General features: G+C 38.9%; 1 protein-coding gene across 1 annotated transcript in view; it reads left to right on the forward strand.

The window, feature by feature from the left end:
* Positions 1 to 13,113, forward strand: part of FNDC3B (fibronectin type III domain containing 3B) — a 209,866-nt gene that overhangs the window by 179,418 nt on the left and 17,335 nt on the right. The window contains exon 23 of the mRNA XM_074878513.1: positions 1,330 to 1,542. Coding sequence (XP_074734614.1) covers positions 1,330 to 1,542 — 213 coding nt within the window. The remainder of the gene's footprint in view (positions 1 to 1,329; positions 1,543 to 13,113) is intronic.

Here is a 13,113-nt window from a genome sequence, read left to right on the forward strand (position 1 = left end):
TTCTATTTTTATTGTCTGTTTTCTCTGAAGCAGGCGGTCATAGGGGTATACCAGGTTCTGCTCTTCTCCCTTCTACCCCTACCACCTTCCCCAGGGACTTTTGACTTCTTGGTGGCTGATAGTTTTGAGAAGAAGCAACGCTTCTTGTAGAGAGTCTTTTCCCATGAGAAAATGCTAGGCTGCTCTGCACAGAATTTCCAAAGTAAATGGCACCTGTCCAGCTATCTGAACTGGGCTGAACTATCTAAAAAAAATAATTAGTTTGCCCATCCTGTTTCCTCTTATTTTCACTTTGATTTAACAAACTTCTGAAACCTTTCAGGCTCGTCTGTACCAATATTTCTATTCACATAGTCCTCAAAGCTCTTTCGAAATGCATATTTCACATCTTTGTTATGATGTTGTTGTTGTTACCATAGTAAAAAACTCTTCACTTATTCCTATAAGCAGATTCTCATTGTGCAAATTATTAAACTAAGGTGCAGACAGATAAGAGAGTGACAAAGCAGAAACCAGGAGTTGTTATCTTATAGAATTTAGAAGACTGGCTTAATCTTAAGAGTATTCCCAAATTAAAACTTCTATGACTAGGTAGGTGGTCTGCTTTTCTCTTCTTCTAAATGTCCTTGATGCGATTCACATGGCTCAAGAGCTTTTGTGCATATTGTGAGAGTGACTTCAGTCCAACTCTTATTTGATCTAATAGATAGTTCACTGATGGTTAATATTTCCACAGCTTGCATAAGACATGTAGAAGGTTTGTGGATTTAACCTTATTGGTTAGTCCTTCCCAGTACAGTTTCATGTACTTAAATATTGTGCTTTGTGAGATGCTGCACACACTGAAATAATACTGTTCTTTGGTCTTCAGAGATATTTACCACCATGGAAATGGGTTTCATGGCAGTGACACCAATGCTTTCACTTAATAATTTCACCTAAATTAGTCCATGACTTTTGTTAGACAACCACAACACACTTCTTCATTTTGTTTATACGTAGTTACACACTGCATGTTTTCCAGGTTGCACTTTATCTGTGCTGCTGTCGCTTGTTCATGTGGTTAAAGGGACTGCCATCAGGTTCTGACATTGCTTACCCAAATCTTCCCCCCTCTGCTTTACTCCATTTCTTGATACCTTCACTGCAGCTCTGACAATATAAACATCATTTTGCCAAAGCAAAGTACTGGTAGCTGGAAGCAGGCACTGCGTTAGTGACAGAACAGTCAGGTCCAGAAGCCTGTTTCGTTTCTTGAGACTTTTTTATACCAAGAACCTTGTGAAAGCATTTTATTTAACAGTTAACCTTTTTTGTTGTTCATTTTAGGATCAGGATCCAGGCTGTCAATGAAATCGGAGCTGGGCCATTTAGCCACTTTATTAAAGCAAAAACTAGGCCGTTGCCACCCTTACCTCCTCGGATAGAGTGTGCTGCAGCAGGTCCTCAGAGCCTGAAGCTGAAATGGGCAGACAGCAGTTCCAAGCTTCACGCTGCTGATGACATGGTCTATATCTTGCAAATAGAAGACAGAAATAAAAGGTAAGAGATATGAATCTTGTGTTAATGAAAATGAATTCTGGTTCATCATAATGCAGTTGTGAATCACAGTAAGAAAAAAAGCTTTTTTTCCTGATCACTTCATACCTACAAATATATACAAAATACTGTTTTAATAGTGATTCTGTGCCTGTAGTCTAACCGAGCAAATTATGTTACAAAGCTGTTAAAGTTGTTATAGAACCACTGAAATCAGTGCTGTACTGTTGAAATTTTAGGGAAACCTTGGCCCCTCTGCCAATAAAACATAATATCAAATTTCAGGGTCATAGTGGTTTACCCTTCAGAATATACAAAACAAAGATATTGCACCCAACGTGCTGTGTGTATTAATTAAACAAATGGTTACGGAATCAGATGTCTAGGAAAGGCAAAACTGAGCAGAACAAGGTTTTTTGGGCAACTTGAAGGTCAGGATTTTACAGCTGTAATATTTTGGAGCATTAGAAAATATGAGCTTGGCATCAGCTTGGTAGCTACACAATAATTATGAAATAAGGATGCAGAAGATCTCATCCACCATGTTTCGCTTCCCTAAAATTTTCTTCAAAGCCATGAGAGCTTTCAGTGTGCAAGAAATTAACATTAAACAGTCAGTGCTCAGCAAAAAGTATTTTCTCACGCAAACCTTGTATGGGAAGATTTGATAATGTAGCTCCAAAGTTGTGATGGGATAATAATAAAAAAAGGGAAGAAAGACAATATGTGAATATTGCCTAGCAGTCTGAGCTCTTTAATGAGTAAATTATCATAGAAGGCTCATAATTTACTAAGAAACACGCTCAACTAGTTTAATTAGGTAAAATAACTGACGTATCAAGTGGATAATCCTTAGAGACCTTCAGTACAAGATCATAATTTGGTATAAATTAGCATGATTCCTTTAATTTAAATAGAGCTGTGTTGAGTTTATGCCAGCTGAAGTTCTGGCCCAAAAGCTCTAATTGTAAGTAATAAAACCACCATGAATAATGCCTAAATACCTCCCAGTATCTCAACTGTACTGATGCAGAGAGGGTACATGCTTCTCTGTATTAATACTGAGAGGTGTCCAATGAATATAAATGCCCATTTGAAAGTCTGACTGATAAAAACAGTTCCTTCAGAGTGCAATGATGCTTGGCAGGAGCCCATCACCTGCAGCAGCATGTGATCAAGTCAGCTCTAAAGAAACATCCAGCAGGCTTCTTTTGTTTGCTTTCATGTAGCACTGCAGGTAGCATGGTGAAGAACTAAATTGTTTTAAACCTGTTTTTATGTTGGAGAAAATAGTAAGTTTCCTTTTAAGAATAAAATACGTTACGTTACCTGGCAGCAGAGAAGGAAAGCTTTTTCCCCTTTGCTTTTGCACAAGGCTTTAGCATCATCCTTTGCCTTTTGAACAAACTTCTCCCACTGCAAATGGTCTCTTAAAAGCTGTTAATTAGCAGGAATTTTAACTTGTTAATCTACTAGGTTTTCTTAGCTTTAAATTTGGTTTATAATCCACATGAGCTCCCAAAGATGCAGAGAAACTACTCATGTACATTGTACTGTCTCCTACTGCTTGATCAGAGTCCTTGGATGAATTGGCTTCCTTTGGCAGTTGGGACTGTAGCAATTAGTTCAGATAATATCTGAAATGAGCCATAGCCCTGAGCCCTCGTGCCGAGGGGGGCACGGCAGAGGAGTAAAATGGGTGCCCCGTTGTCTGTGTCAGGTGCTGTGCTTGAGAACCGTTGGAGCTGCCAGGTCATGGTAATAAGATGTATTTATTTGTTCCTTATCTGACAGTCCCTTTTTGACCCCATTGTGTGTATCAATCACAATGAGAGATGTTCCTGAAAGGATACAGTGGTGAAGTTTTGTACATTCAGGGCAGCTATCATTCCTAATGAGCAGAGGATGACAGCCCACACGTGAATTGGTAGAAAGAGCAGTTAGTTACAGAGATAGGAGTCCTCTCTTAGATCATTCTCATAACTGAGGGGTTACTCAGTCGTGTATGCTTGTGAAAAATATTAAAATACAGGGGTTTTTTTGAGCATCACTGGCCTCTTTGATAGTGTGGTGCTGTAACAGACTAATGCTGGTAAACTGTGGACATCTAATGTAATAATGCTAGTCTCTGGTGAAAAATAACACTGAATAAATGATCTAGAGTGATGTTTTTGAGCCTTTTTGTGGTTTGAAAGGGTTGTAGGAAGGTTCCATGGTTTCCCCTCTGTTTAGAGAAGAGATAACACCTGACTCTGGGGAAGAGGCTGTGGCATGAACATGGATAACTTAGAATTGACCTCTCATATCCTGAGTCTTTTGGAAGATATCATTACTTATCGCCTTCTCTGAACATCTGAAATTACTTTTATCAGCTTTATACTGAAATCCCTCAGCTCAGTATTACAGTTTTCTCTTCTTTGGTGAATCTGGGCATGAAGTTTGCTTATTGTAATGTTGCTTACTGATGAGGTTTAAAATAGAAGTTAGTTTTAAAATGCCATTGAAACATCTTCACAAGCAGAAATACAAAGATGAGTGAATTCTTTTTTAAAAAGAAAGTTGCCAGCAAGTCAGATTCTGACCCTGATAGCTTTAATGGCCTTTTTGTAAAGATTCAGCTCCAGTTTTATGCAGTGATAGTCAGCCAGTGCTCTTGAATGTGTCTTGGTCATTAAGATTTGTTTTTAACTTCTCCATGCTGTAATGAGGTATAACAGGCCAGTTGTTGGAGACTAAATGTTTCATTGATTGCAAGACCTGTGAAACAAAATACTTGGAAATCTCCTGACACTGATTAATGTAGGGCCTTGAAAAGGTGTGCACATCAGAAATGTACTTGCTTTAGCTCTCATTTGCTCTTCAGTGTGTGACATTTAGGAAGATCAAATTAGCATCTCTTGTCCTTTCAATTATGTGTATCATTAAGTGGAAATGAAGAAAAATCTGTTTCTAGAAAACACAGTACATGGGAACGCTGGCTGAGAGTAGTTGACCTTTATGTAAAGAGGACTATAAAATTTCTTTCTTTTTAAAATAAACTATCAGTTGTGACTTCATTTCCTAACTCTAGTAATGTCAAGAAAATCATGTTTATCAAATTGCACTATCTTCCAGAATACTGTGGATTTTTTCTCTCCAAGTGAAACAAATGAACCTAATCGTAGCAATGCTTTTGATTTTTTTTCCTGTACTGGTAATTAGTCTTTAGTTGTTCCAACAACTAATTGTACCTCTCAGTGTCTTAAAACGCTTACAATATCCAGTCTGAAAGAGAGAATTAGCAAGTACGTTATTAGTAGGTCATTTGTCAGTTGCCTGTGTTTCTTTTAGATGAATACGTATTGCGGTTGAGATGAATTCTGTGATTTCCATATATGTATGAAATCCAAGTAAAAATATATATCATTATATTTTAAGGGAGAATCATCGGTAAGGTTGGCTAAGAAGCAACCTAAACATATTCTTTAAAAATATTGATGAAGGATCATTGACAGTTCTTAGTAATTCTGCTTTTATAAGTGAATTGTGAGGGATGGTGTTTCCTGGCATTCTAACTGCTTTTGTTATCATTATTTACTGAATAAATGAGTTACGACCCCATATCACCGGGTAAACAGTAGTAGTATTTCCCTTTCATATCATATGAAAAAATAGTTATGAGGGTATTAAACTGTTCTAAAATACCTCACTAAACTATACGTGCTTGCCATTTAAGGAGATATTAGTCTTCAATACGAATGAAAAAATGATCACAAAATAGAACTTGGCTAATGACTGTAAATATTAATTGGACGCAGTCATTGTGCACACAGTTTTTCTGGTTAGGACAGGATTGTCCCAAAGGCCATACCCATACATCAATATAGTCCTGGAAACTTCTAGCAACTCCAGGGGAGAAATAACATTGGTAACCAAATGACATAATCCCTCGAATTGAATTCTTCTACTTGGAGAATTTTACCTTAACTCGAACATTTATTTCAGGAGGCATCACCCCTCGCATTCCTTGTCCCAGGAGTGCCTGTTATCACAGTGCAGGAAGCAGAGGACATCTGAGCTGTAAGCTTGGTAGACTCTCAGCTGCCTTTCAGTGGCTCAGGTTGTCTTTCCTCGCTCCTGTTTGGTAGGTTGTGATCAGAGCCTGAATATGAATATGGTATCCAGGGGAGATGTGTTGTCCCATCCGTTTCAGTGCCTGCTAAGCCAGATGTTAGTGATGCTCCTGTAGTACTGTCTTTTTCAATTGTGTGGTAAGCTTTTTGACTGCTTATAGAAAGCCTATAAGAAAGAGAAAAATATATTGGAAAATACTGACGTAAATTTTTATAAGGTGAGAGTAACCAAAAAGCACTTGTCAGGAGGTGGTTTCCAAGGAAAATTAAAACATGCTTTGAACAGTAAACAGTAAAGCCAGTGCAGAGATGCAGATGGACTAATTTTTTCTGCAGAAAGGTTCAGTTTTATGAAGCTCCTGGCTCTTCCAGTGATTCTCCCACCCTTCTGTTGTCTTCACCTGGTGGTGCTGGAAACCTTTTCTCCCCAAGCATGCTGAAGTTGTATATAGCAGAAGAAACTGTTTTCCCTTCTTTCCATCACAGTTTTTGTGACCTAGTTACTCCCTGAAGGAGTCTAACAAACAGCAGAGAACACACAAATGAAACTGAGACAGTCTGTCACTGTGTCCAGTGTGGTTTCCCTGGCTGTGGAAGTGGAATATCGTATCAGGTGGTTTGGTCTAAGCACCAGTCTTTGCAGAATGGTTCGTGCCAAATACAGTCTCCATGTGTTAGAGAGTGGTCATATGTATGAGCCTCAACACATATGTTTGCTCTGCATTAACATGAAGGAAGGTAGAATAGAAACAGAGATAAATCAATAAACGTGCTGCCTTCGCCTGATGACTAGCATAATCATTATCTGGTTACTGCAAGTTGCAAGCAGTCTAATTAAAAAATTGTTTACACTCATGATTTGATCAAGACAATTTACACCCATTTTGGCAGCAATTACTGATATGTATCAGGCCTACTGGCTTGTGAAATTCTATTAAAATACAAAATTAGATACATTAACATATCCTTGCAAAAACCTGCAGGAAATATCATTTTCATATTGGGTAAAACAACAATGAAAGGAAATAAAGAATGAGCACCAAGACATATGGCATGCTGCAGTTCACTCTGCAAGCCTGGCTAAATACAGAAAGCTAACATTCAGAGAAGTCTGTCTTCACTTCATATTGTTGTATTGTGTAAATGAGTATTGCTATTGACAGTAATGATATTTATATTAAGAGCATTCTAATCAGATAATTGGGGCTTTGCAGTAAGTGCTGTGCAAATGCAAAAGAGGAGGAAGATCTGTTCCAAGTGTAAGAAGCTTAACTTGTTAATGCATTTCATCTCTGTTCCTAGAAACAGGAGTAAAACATTTTTGGTAGATATGAGTTAACTGTGCATCATCTTTTGAGACAAAGTGAAGTGTGAGAAAACTATGTTAAATGTTTGAGATGAGATGTTTCAGCTATTAGGAATCCAGTGAGACACAGAATTAGATGCTATTCCATAAGTATTTTCAAAGAATCCCTGGTTTGGTAGGAAATTTAGTAGTTAACTACATAGAAACCACAGTGGACCAATTTTTCTCTTGCCTTTTGATCCATGTACATCTGCAGGTACTTCAGACTTCATGGGTGTAACGGAATATTCCAGGCAGCAGATCATAAATAAGAACAGTGTCTAGACCAAAGATTGTCACTAATGAAATCTGTTTTCTGCACATCTGTAACAACCTCATAGGAAAAATAATGCCTTAACCAGAGTAAATGACCGTTTAATATTTAAAGTGGTAATGGGGTTCAGCTTAGAGCAACAGGATCATGGTGGCCAGTTTTCCAAAAGCACATCTTTAGGTTCCAACTTCATTTTGCTGAAGTTGGTGAACTAGAGACTATGCTTGACTTCCTTAGCAAGCATTGCCAAAACAGCTTACTGAGACTGTTATGTCAGTAAATAGTTGTGAACACGACGTGTTGAATGAGTTTCATTTTAAGGTTCATAGACACTGTTAGTTGCTGCCATACTAGAAAAGTGGATTGTAGTGCTGCACAAGGAAGATAAAAATGTATATAGCTGTAAGAGCATTCATTTGCTACTGCTGAACTGCATTTTGTTCTCTTTTGGTTTTAGCTTTGTTAAGCCCACACTTATTTATATCTACTGTTAATTATTAACACATTACCATTGCAAGTCATGGTATTGGTAGCTGCCTAGTAATCTATTTCTTCCCAATTGTATAGTTTCAACAGGCCATTGGATGTTCTCCTGAATTTCTCCCAGATCTTTCATTCACATGCTGTTAATTCACATTAAGTTGTGCTCAGTATTATCCTTCCTATCTGTTCCTTGGCATCTGATGTGGCTGCACACAGAAATCATCTGTCAGGCACTTTGCTGAGCTGTCTTCCATTCCTCCTGAGTGTGCCCAGAAGCTCCTTCCAAAAAAGTAATTTTTCTTGCTATGGGGGAGCTTCTGTAGGTTAAGGCATCTCCATTTTCAATAATTCCAGACATCTGACAAGTGAGTATCTGTGGTAAATATGGATTACATGCTCAAATTCAGCAGCGGATGAAAGATGATCCAGTAGAAGCAAGATAAAAATCGATTTTTCACTGCAAGTACTCTTTGTCTAGCCTGCAGATGTGCTAGGTAATTAAGCAAACAAAACAAAACTCTTCCCATCTGACTGTTATTACTTCTCTTCCTGTCTTTTTCCACTCTCCACTTAGTTTTGCTTTTCTAAGTATAAGGAAGGAAAAGTTGCATCCTTCATTGGGTCCTGTTACTGTTATTATTGTGCCTATAAACAAAAATTATCTCGGCAGTGCATTGTGGAGGTTGGTTCCTAAACATACTATGAACAAGCATACATTATAAGCTTTCAAAACCATACTTTCTAGAAAACATCTTCAGATCAGAGGGGTCAATTCATCCCATCTGTTTGGTCCACACCTCATGTTAGGACTGGAAGTCAGGGTTGGGGGAGCACAAAACTTTTTTGGGAACCCCTGCCCAGGTGTTTGCCTTCCCTCAGTGCCTACCTACCAAAAGAGATGCCAAAGAGTAGCTTGGAAAGGTGCCCCAAAGCTGAAAAGATTGGGTCAGCCTTGTACTGGTTATAGGAACACTGATGTATGTGGGGATGCGGGATGCTGCAGATATCAAGCTTCTCTCTTTGAGATGAACATTTTAAAATACAGCAGAAATGGGGGGGGGGGGAAGGTGCCATTGACTTTACTCCTGTATCTCTGAATTAGATGTTTTTGTTTTGAAGCTTTGCTTTCCTTGGGCCACCTTGTAGTATAGGAGCTGTTGGTGGGGAAAGAAAATCATGTAAATCAGTGAGTATTTGATAATGTTCTTTAAACAAAATAAAGGAATAGTCTAAGGAAGTAGGTGGGGGCTGTAATTGTGCAGATAACGGGCATGTGGCATGGGGGCTATAATTGTGCACCTAACAGGGATGTTGTGATAATATTAAAAGAGCTGTTGGTTTGTGAAATTCATGTACTTTAGATTCTAATTATGCAGCTGCCCGTGTATGCTGAAATGGAGCATCATGTTGCCAGGTCAGACCAGTGCTATATTAATGATTTCTCCCCAGCCAAAACTGTGGCAGATGACCATGTTTTTCTGGGAGGCAGTAACAGAATCATTCAGATGGCTATTTCAGCCTTTGTACCTTGGCTCAAGATTGCTGTCTTTGTGCTGTACGGTAGACTTTCTTTCAAATAAAATTGTTCTAAGGACAAATGGGTTACTAAAATATAAACAAAACCCAAGAGTTTGAAAGGGAACCTGCTGATTAAAATGTGCTGAGAACTAATGAGCAGAGGTAGAGCGAATACATTCATATTCCTCTGCTCGACTGGAAGTGACTAAAGTGAAGGAAACAAAATAGCTGCAACATGTAAAACATTTCCAAGAAGATCTTCACTGAGAATAAAAAGGTATTGATGAAAAACTAACAGCAGTGGTGTCTCCCAATCATTCTAGGACATCATGTTCTCTCTCCTCCATTGTGTGTAGGTAAATGAATAATCCGTGACCAACATGAGAATGTCTGGGAAGTGGAGAATTGGGATCGCTCAAGTGAGATGAGGGGGAAGTAGCCTCTGGGGAGTGTCACCATCCCTGGAGAAAGTTGCTTTCTTTTCAGTTTCTGCTGTTAATTTAATGGAGAGGAGAGACAACACTGCAGCATATTAAATTTGAATAATACAGATTTACTTGTAGATGGTGCAAACTTTAAAAAAATAATAATGCAACTGTATTGAGAATGCCGTTAACACACAGAGGTGGTCTTTTTTTCAAAGACAGGGTACCAGTTGAAGGTATGTAGCCTACTATATTTTAAATTCAGCTGGGAAAACCTCTGAAAATTGAAATATCTTGGTGCTTATTTAGCACACTTCAAGGATTTATGTGAAAGGTAGAGGTTACAGAACGAACACATCTTGGCTGAGACACGCTTGAGTGTGTTTTGGTTTTGTCTGTCTTGAAAGGGAAGAGTCATGAAGAAATAAGAAATCAAAGTGTAAACACTTGTATTTCTATGTGTGTTCCTGTGTAGGAACAGGAGTACTTTGGACTTGTTTAAACCACCTGTGTCCCCATTCTATCCCCACAGTTTTACCAATACAATTGTTTTAACACAGCCTTGGACCAGCTAGGGAACTGATCAGTGTAAGACTGTCCTACCTAGAGAGATCTTTAACCTTTATCAGTTCTCCAATCCAGTTCATCTTCTAGCGCTATAAGTGTTTGTATTGAAGGAGCAGCATGGGAATGGGAACAGCCAGCTCAGGGAGGGTGGAGCAGGCTTAGCTCCCCCACCTCCTAAGGGACCTTTACTGCAAACACCAGAGTATTAATATTTGGGTGCAATTTCACTGAAGTTTAAAGTTCTCAACGTTGCAGCTAAAAGTGTGTCCATTTTGATTGAAGGTACAAGAAGTGGAGTTTGTCAAGCTGCAGTCACGTTCAACCGTGTGCCCATCCCTCAGCTCCAGCCTAGCTGCGCACAGGGGAGGCTCTGCTGAGCCAGACACCTGCCTCCTCTGCAAATTCCTCAGCTCCCAGTTGCACCGATGTGCACGTTGTGTTGCTGCCCTGTGGAGACTGAGACTTGTGGCTTCTCACGTTCAATTTCTGAATGACATAAAGCTCTGTTAGATAAGTGAAGTGGGATGTAGAAAAAAATCCACTCTCCAGTGTAGATCAGCTATCACCCTGAAATGCCAGAAATATTTTTGTTGGCTGTGCTTTGTTAATAACCATGCTTATGGCATCCCACAGCATCTGAGAAGGAAAACTCATTGTCTATATGATGGAGAACTGAGTAGAGGCTGGAAGAAGGTGAGAGGGCGATAAAGAACATGGGAGCTTTTCCACACACAGATTTAAGTCAACTTTTAAATTCGTAAGGGATCAAGTCCTTGCAAACAAGCTCAAAGCTGGCTTGTTCTTAAGAAAATGTATGGAACAGGACCTGGATAAAGCACAGTGAACAATGTCAGGCTTGCCAAGAAGGCAAAGGTATAGAGAGTTCACATTTAAATGTGCTTTTAAAAGTAGATGTATATTTAAATCTAATGCTTCAGATCTAAAGGATGAACTTGCAATAACATGAACAAATTATCTCACTTTAGACAATTTTTAATGTATGCAGACATCACAGCAGCAATGTGCGATCACACTGATTCAACTTTAAGTTCATTGCAGTCCTTCAGCGGAAAGCCCGGGAGACTGAAAAAAGATTGTAGGATGTATTGTTGCAAGTCTATAGCCATCTACATCAAATAACTATAGTATTTTTAAAAATAACAGAAATAATTCTGGAGGAGTATAAAGTACCTACTTTAGACATGAGGAGAATACTACATTATTATCAAAAAATTACTAGTATTTGAAGTTAAAATGTTTCATCTGCATTATTTTTCTTAGATCATGATCTGCATCTTCGAACACAATTACAAAGCATTATGACAAGTAAAGCCTAACAGCAATTGAATTTGATTGCCTTAGTAATCAGCCTTTCTTCTTTCCAAATTGGAAGTCCTCTTTCTTCAGAGCTGGTTAGGTCTCAGAGGTTTAAGTGTGCTTCCATTTCAGGCTTGAGTATTGAACATGGCTGCAAGCTTTCCTGCAGTGGTTTTTGCTTTCATTACAGATGTTTTTTGAGATAGAGAAGTAAAAAGGGTAGAGATGGAAACTGGATGGCAGTATTAGTCCTGTTCCCAAATGACAGGAGGAGCTCAAGTGTTTTGCCAGATCACTTTTGCAGTTTTATGAAACCCTAGTCATATTCAAAAGGTGAAAGTGTAATTTGAAGACTAACTCATTGGTATTCACTATGTAAGTATGTCTACAAGTGTACCGTAAGCCCAAACTGGGGTATGGATGTGCTTGTCTGTTAGCTAGTAAGGTGTATTTACCCTCCCTTGCTTACCTAGCTCCACGGATGATTGCAAAGAGGCCATTAGTCTAAAATACTGCATTGCATACTTTTTGCTATCTGTTGCCCTTGGATTGGGGTCAGAGACAAGTCTCTGCACTTCTGTGAGTACTGCAGTGGTTTCTGAACCAGGTGCCTGATTGAGCTACAAGAAGTGGAGAGAGACACAGTAGTCTTGTCTCTTCAGTCTTAATGCTGTCCTAAATAAGCGTGCTTTGTTCATCACACAGTGAATCCCAAGAAATTTTATTCCATGAGAACAGGCCTGTAGCAGCCTTTTGAAACATGCCATAGCTGCTTACGTGAGCCTCAAAAATGTGGGACAGCAGGCAGTCTTTAAAACTGTATAAGCATAAGGCTGAAAAAAAAAAATTTTTCTTCGGAAATTGGCTCTAAAATCTCCTCTTAAAAACCTGTGGCCATAGATCTTTGATTTCCAATCAAGGTGAGGGGCTCGCTAAAACTCGGTGGGTGTAGTAAGTCACATTAGTCCTCAGAGTACATTTTCAGCAATTTAAATTACCTGAACATTTCTTTTTATTACAGATTATTCTTGATCTCTCTGTTTGTACTTCCGTGGATTTCAATAATAATGTAATGTGAATTGATTTCTGTCCCTGAGAGCTAATGACAGACCTGGTTTCTTTGAAATGCTCAAATTGGTTATACTGTGTATCTCATGCAAAGCCAAAGGATAAAGCTAGCACCTAGATAGAGAGGTCAAAAACAAATCTCTTGTTGGCTTCCTGGTGATTTAAAATCTGCTGAAATGGTTAAGGTATTTGAGTAAGTGTTCTCCAGATTCAGGAGTATGGCAAGTAAGTTCTTGTTCCCCAGCAGAGGCTCAGAGGACTGATGCCAGATGCTGTGAGCTTCCTCTTTATTTACCCTCATCCCCATTCTGCTCAGCACCCAGGGGGTCAGGACTCAGTTAGAAATTGTTGGCTAACATATGACTATTACTAAAAAGCATTTATCTGAGCAGACCAATTGAAAATAGAAGTCAGATTCTCTCTAGCCTGTACTTTGGTTTTGGTTTGGGGTTGGGTTTTTTTCTT

The sequence above is a fragment of the Strix uralensis genome, chromosome 9, assembly GCF_047716275.1.
Source record: "Strix uralensis isolate ZFMK-TIS-50842 chromosome 9, bStrUra1, whole genome shotgun sequence".
NCBI classification, from domain to species: Eukaryota; Metazoa; Chordata; class Aves; order Strigiformes; family Strigidae; genus Strix; species Strix uralensis.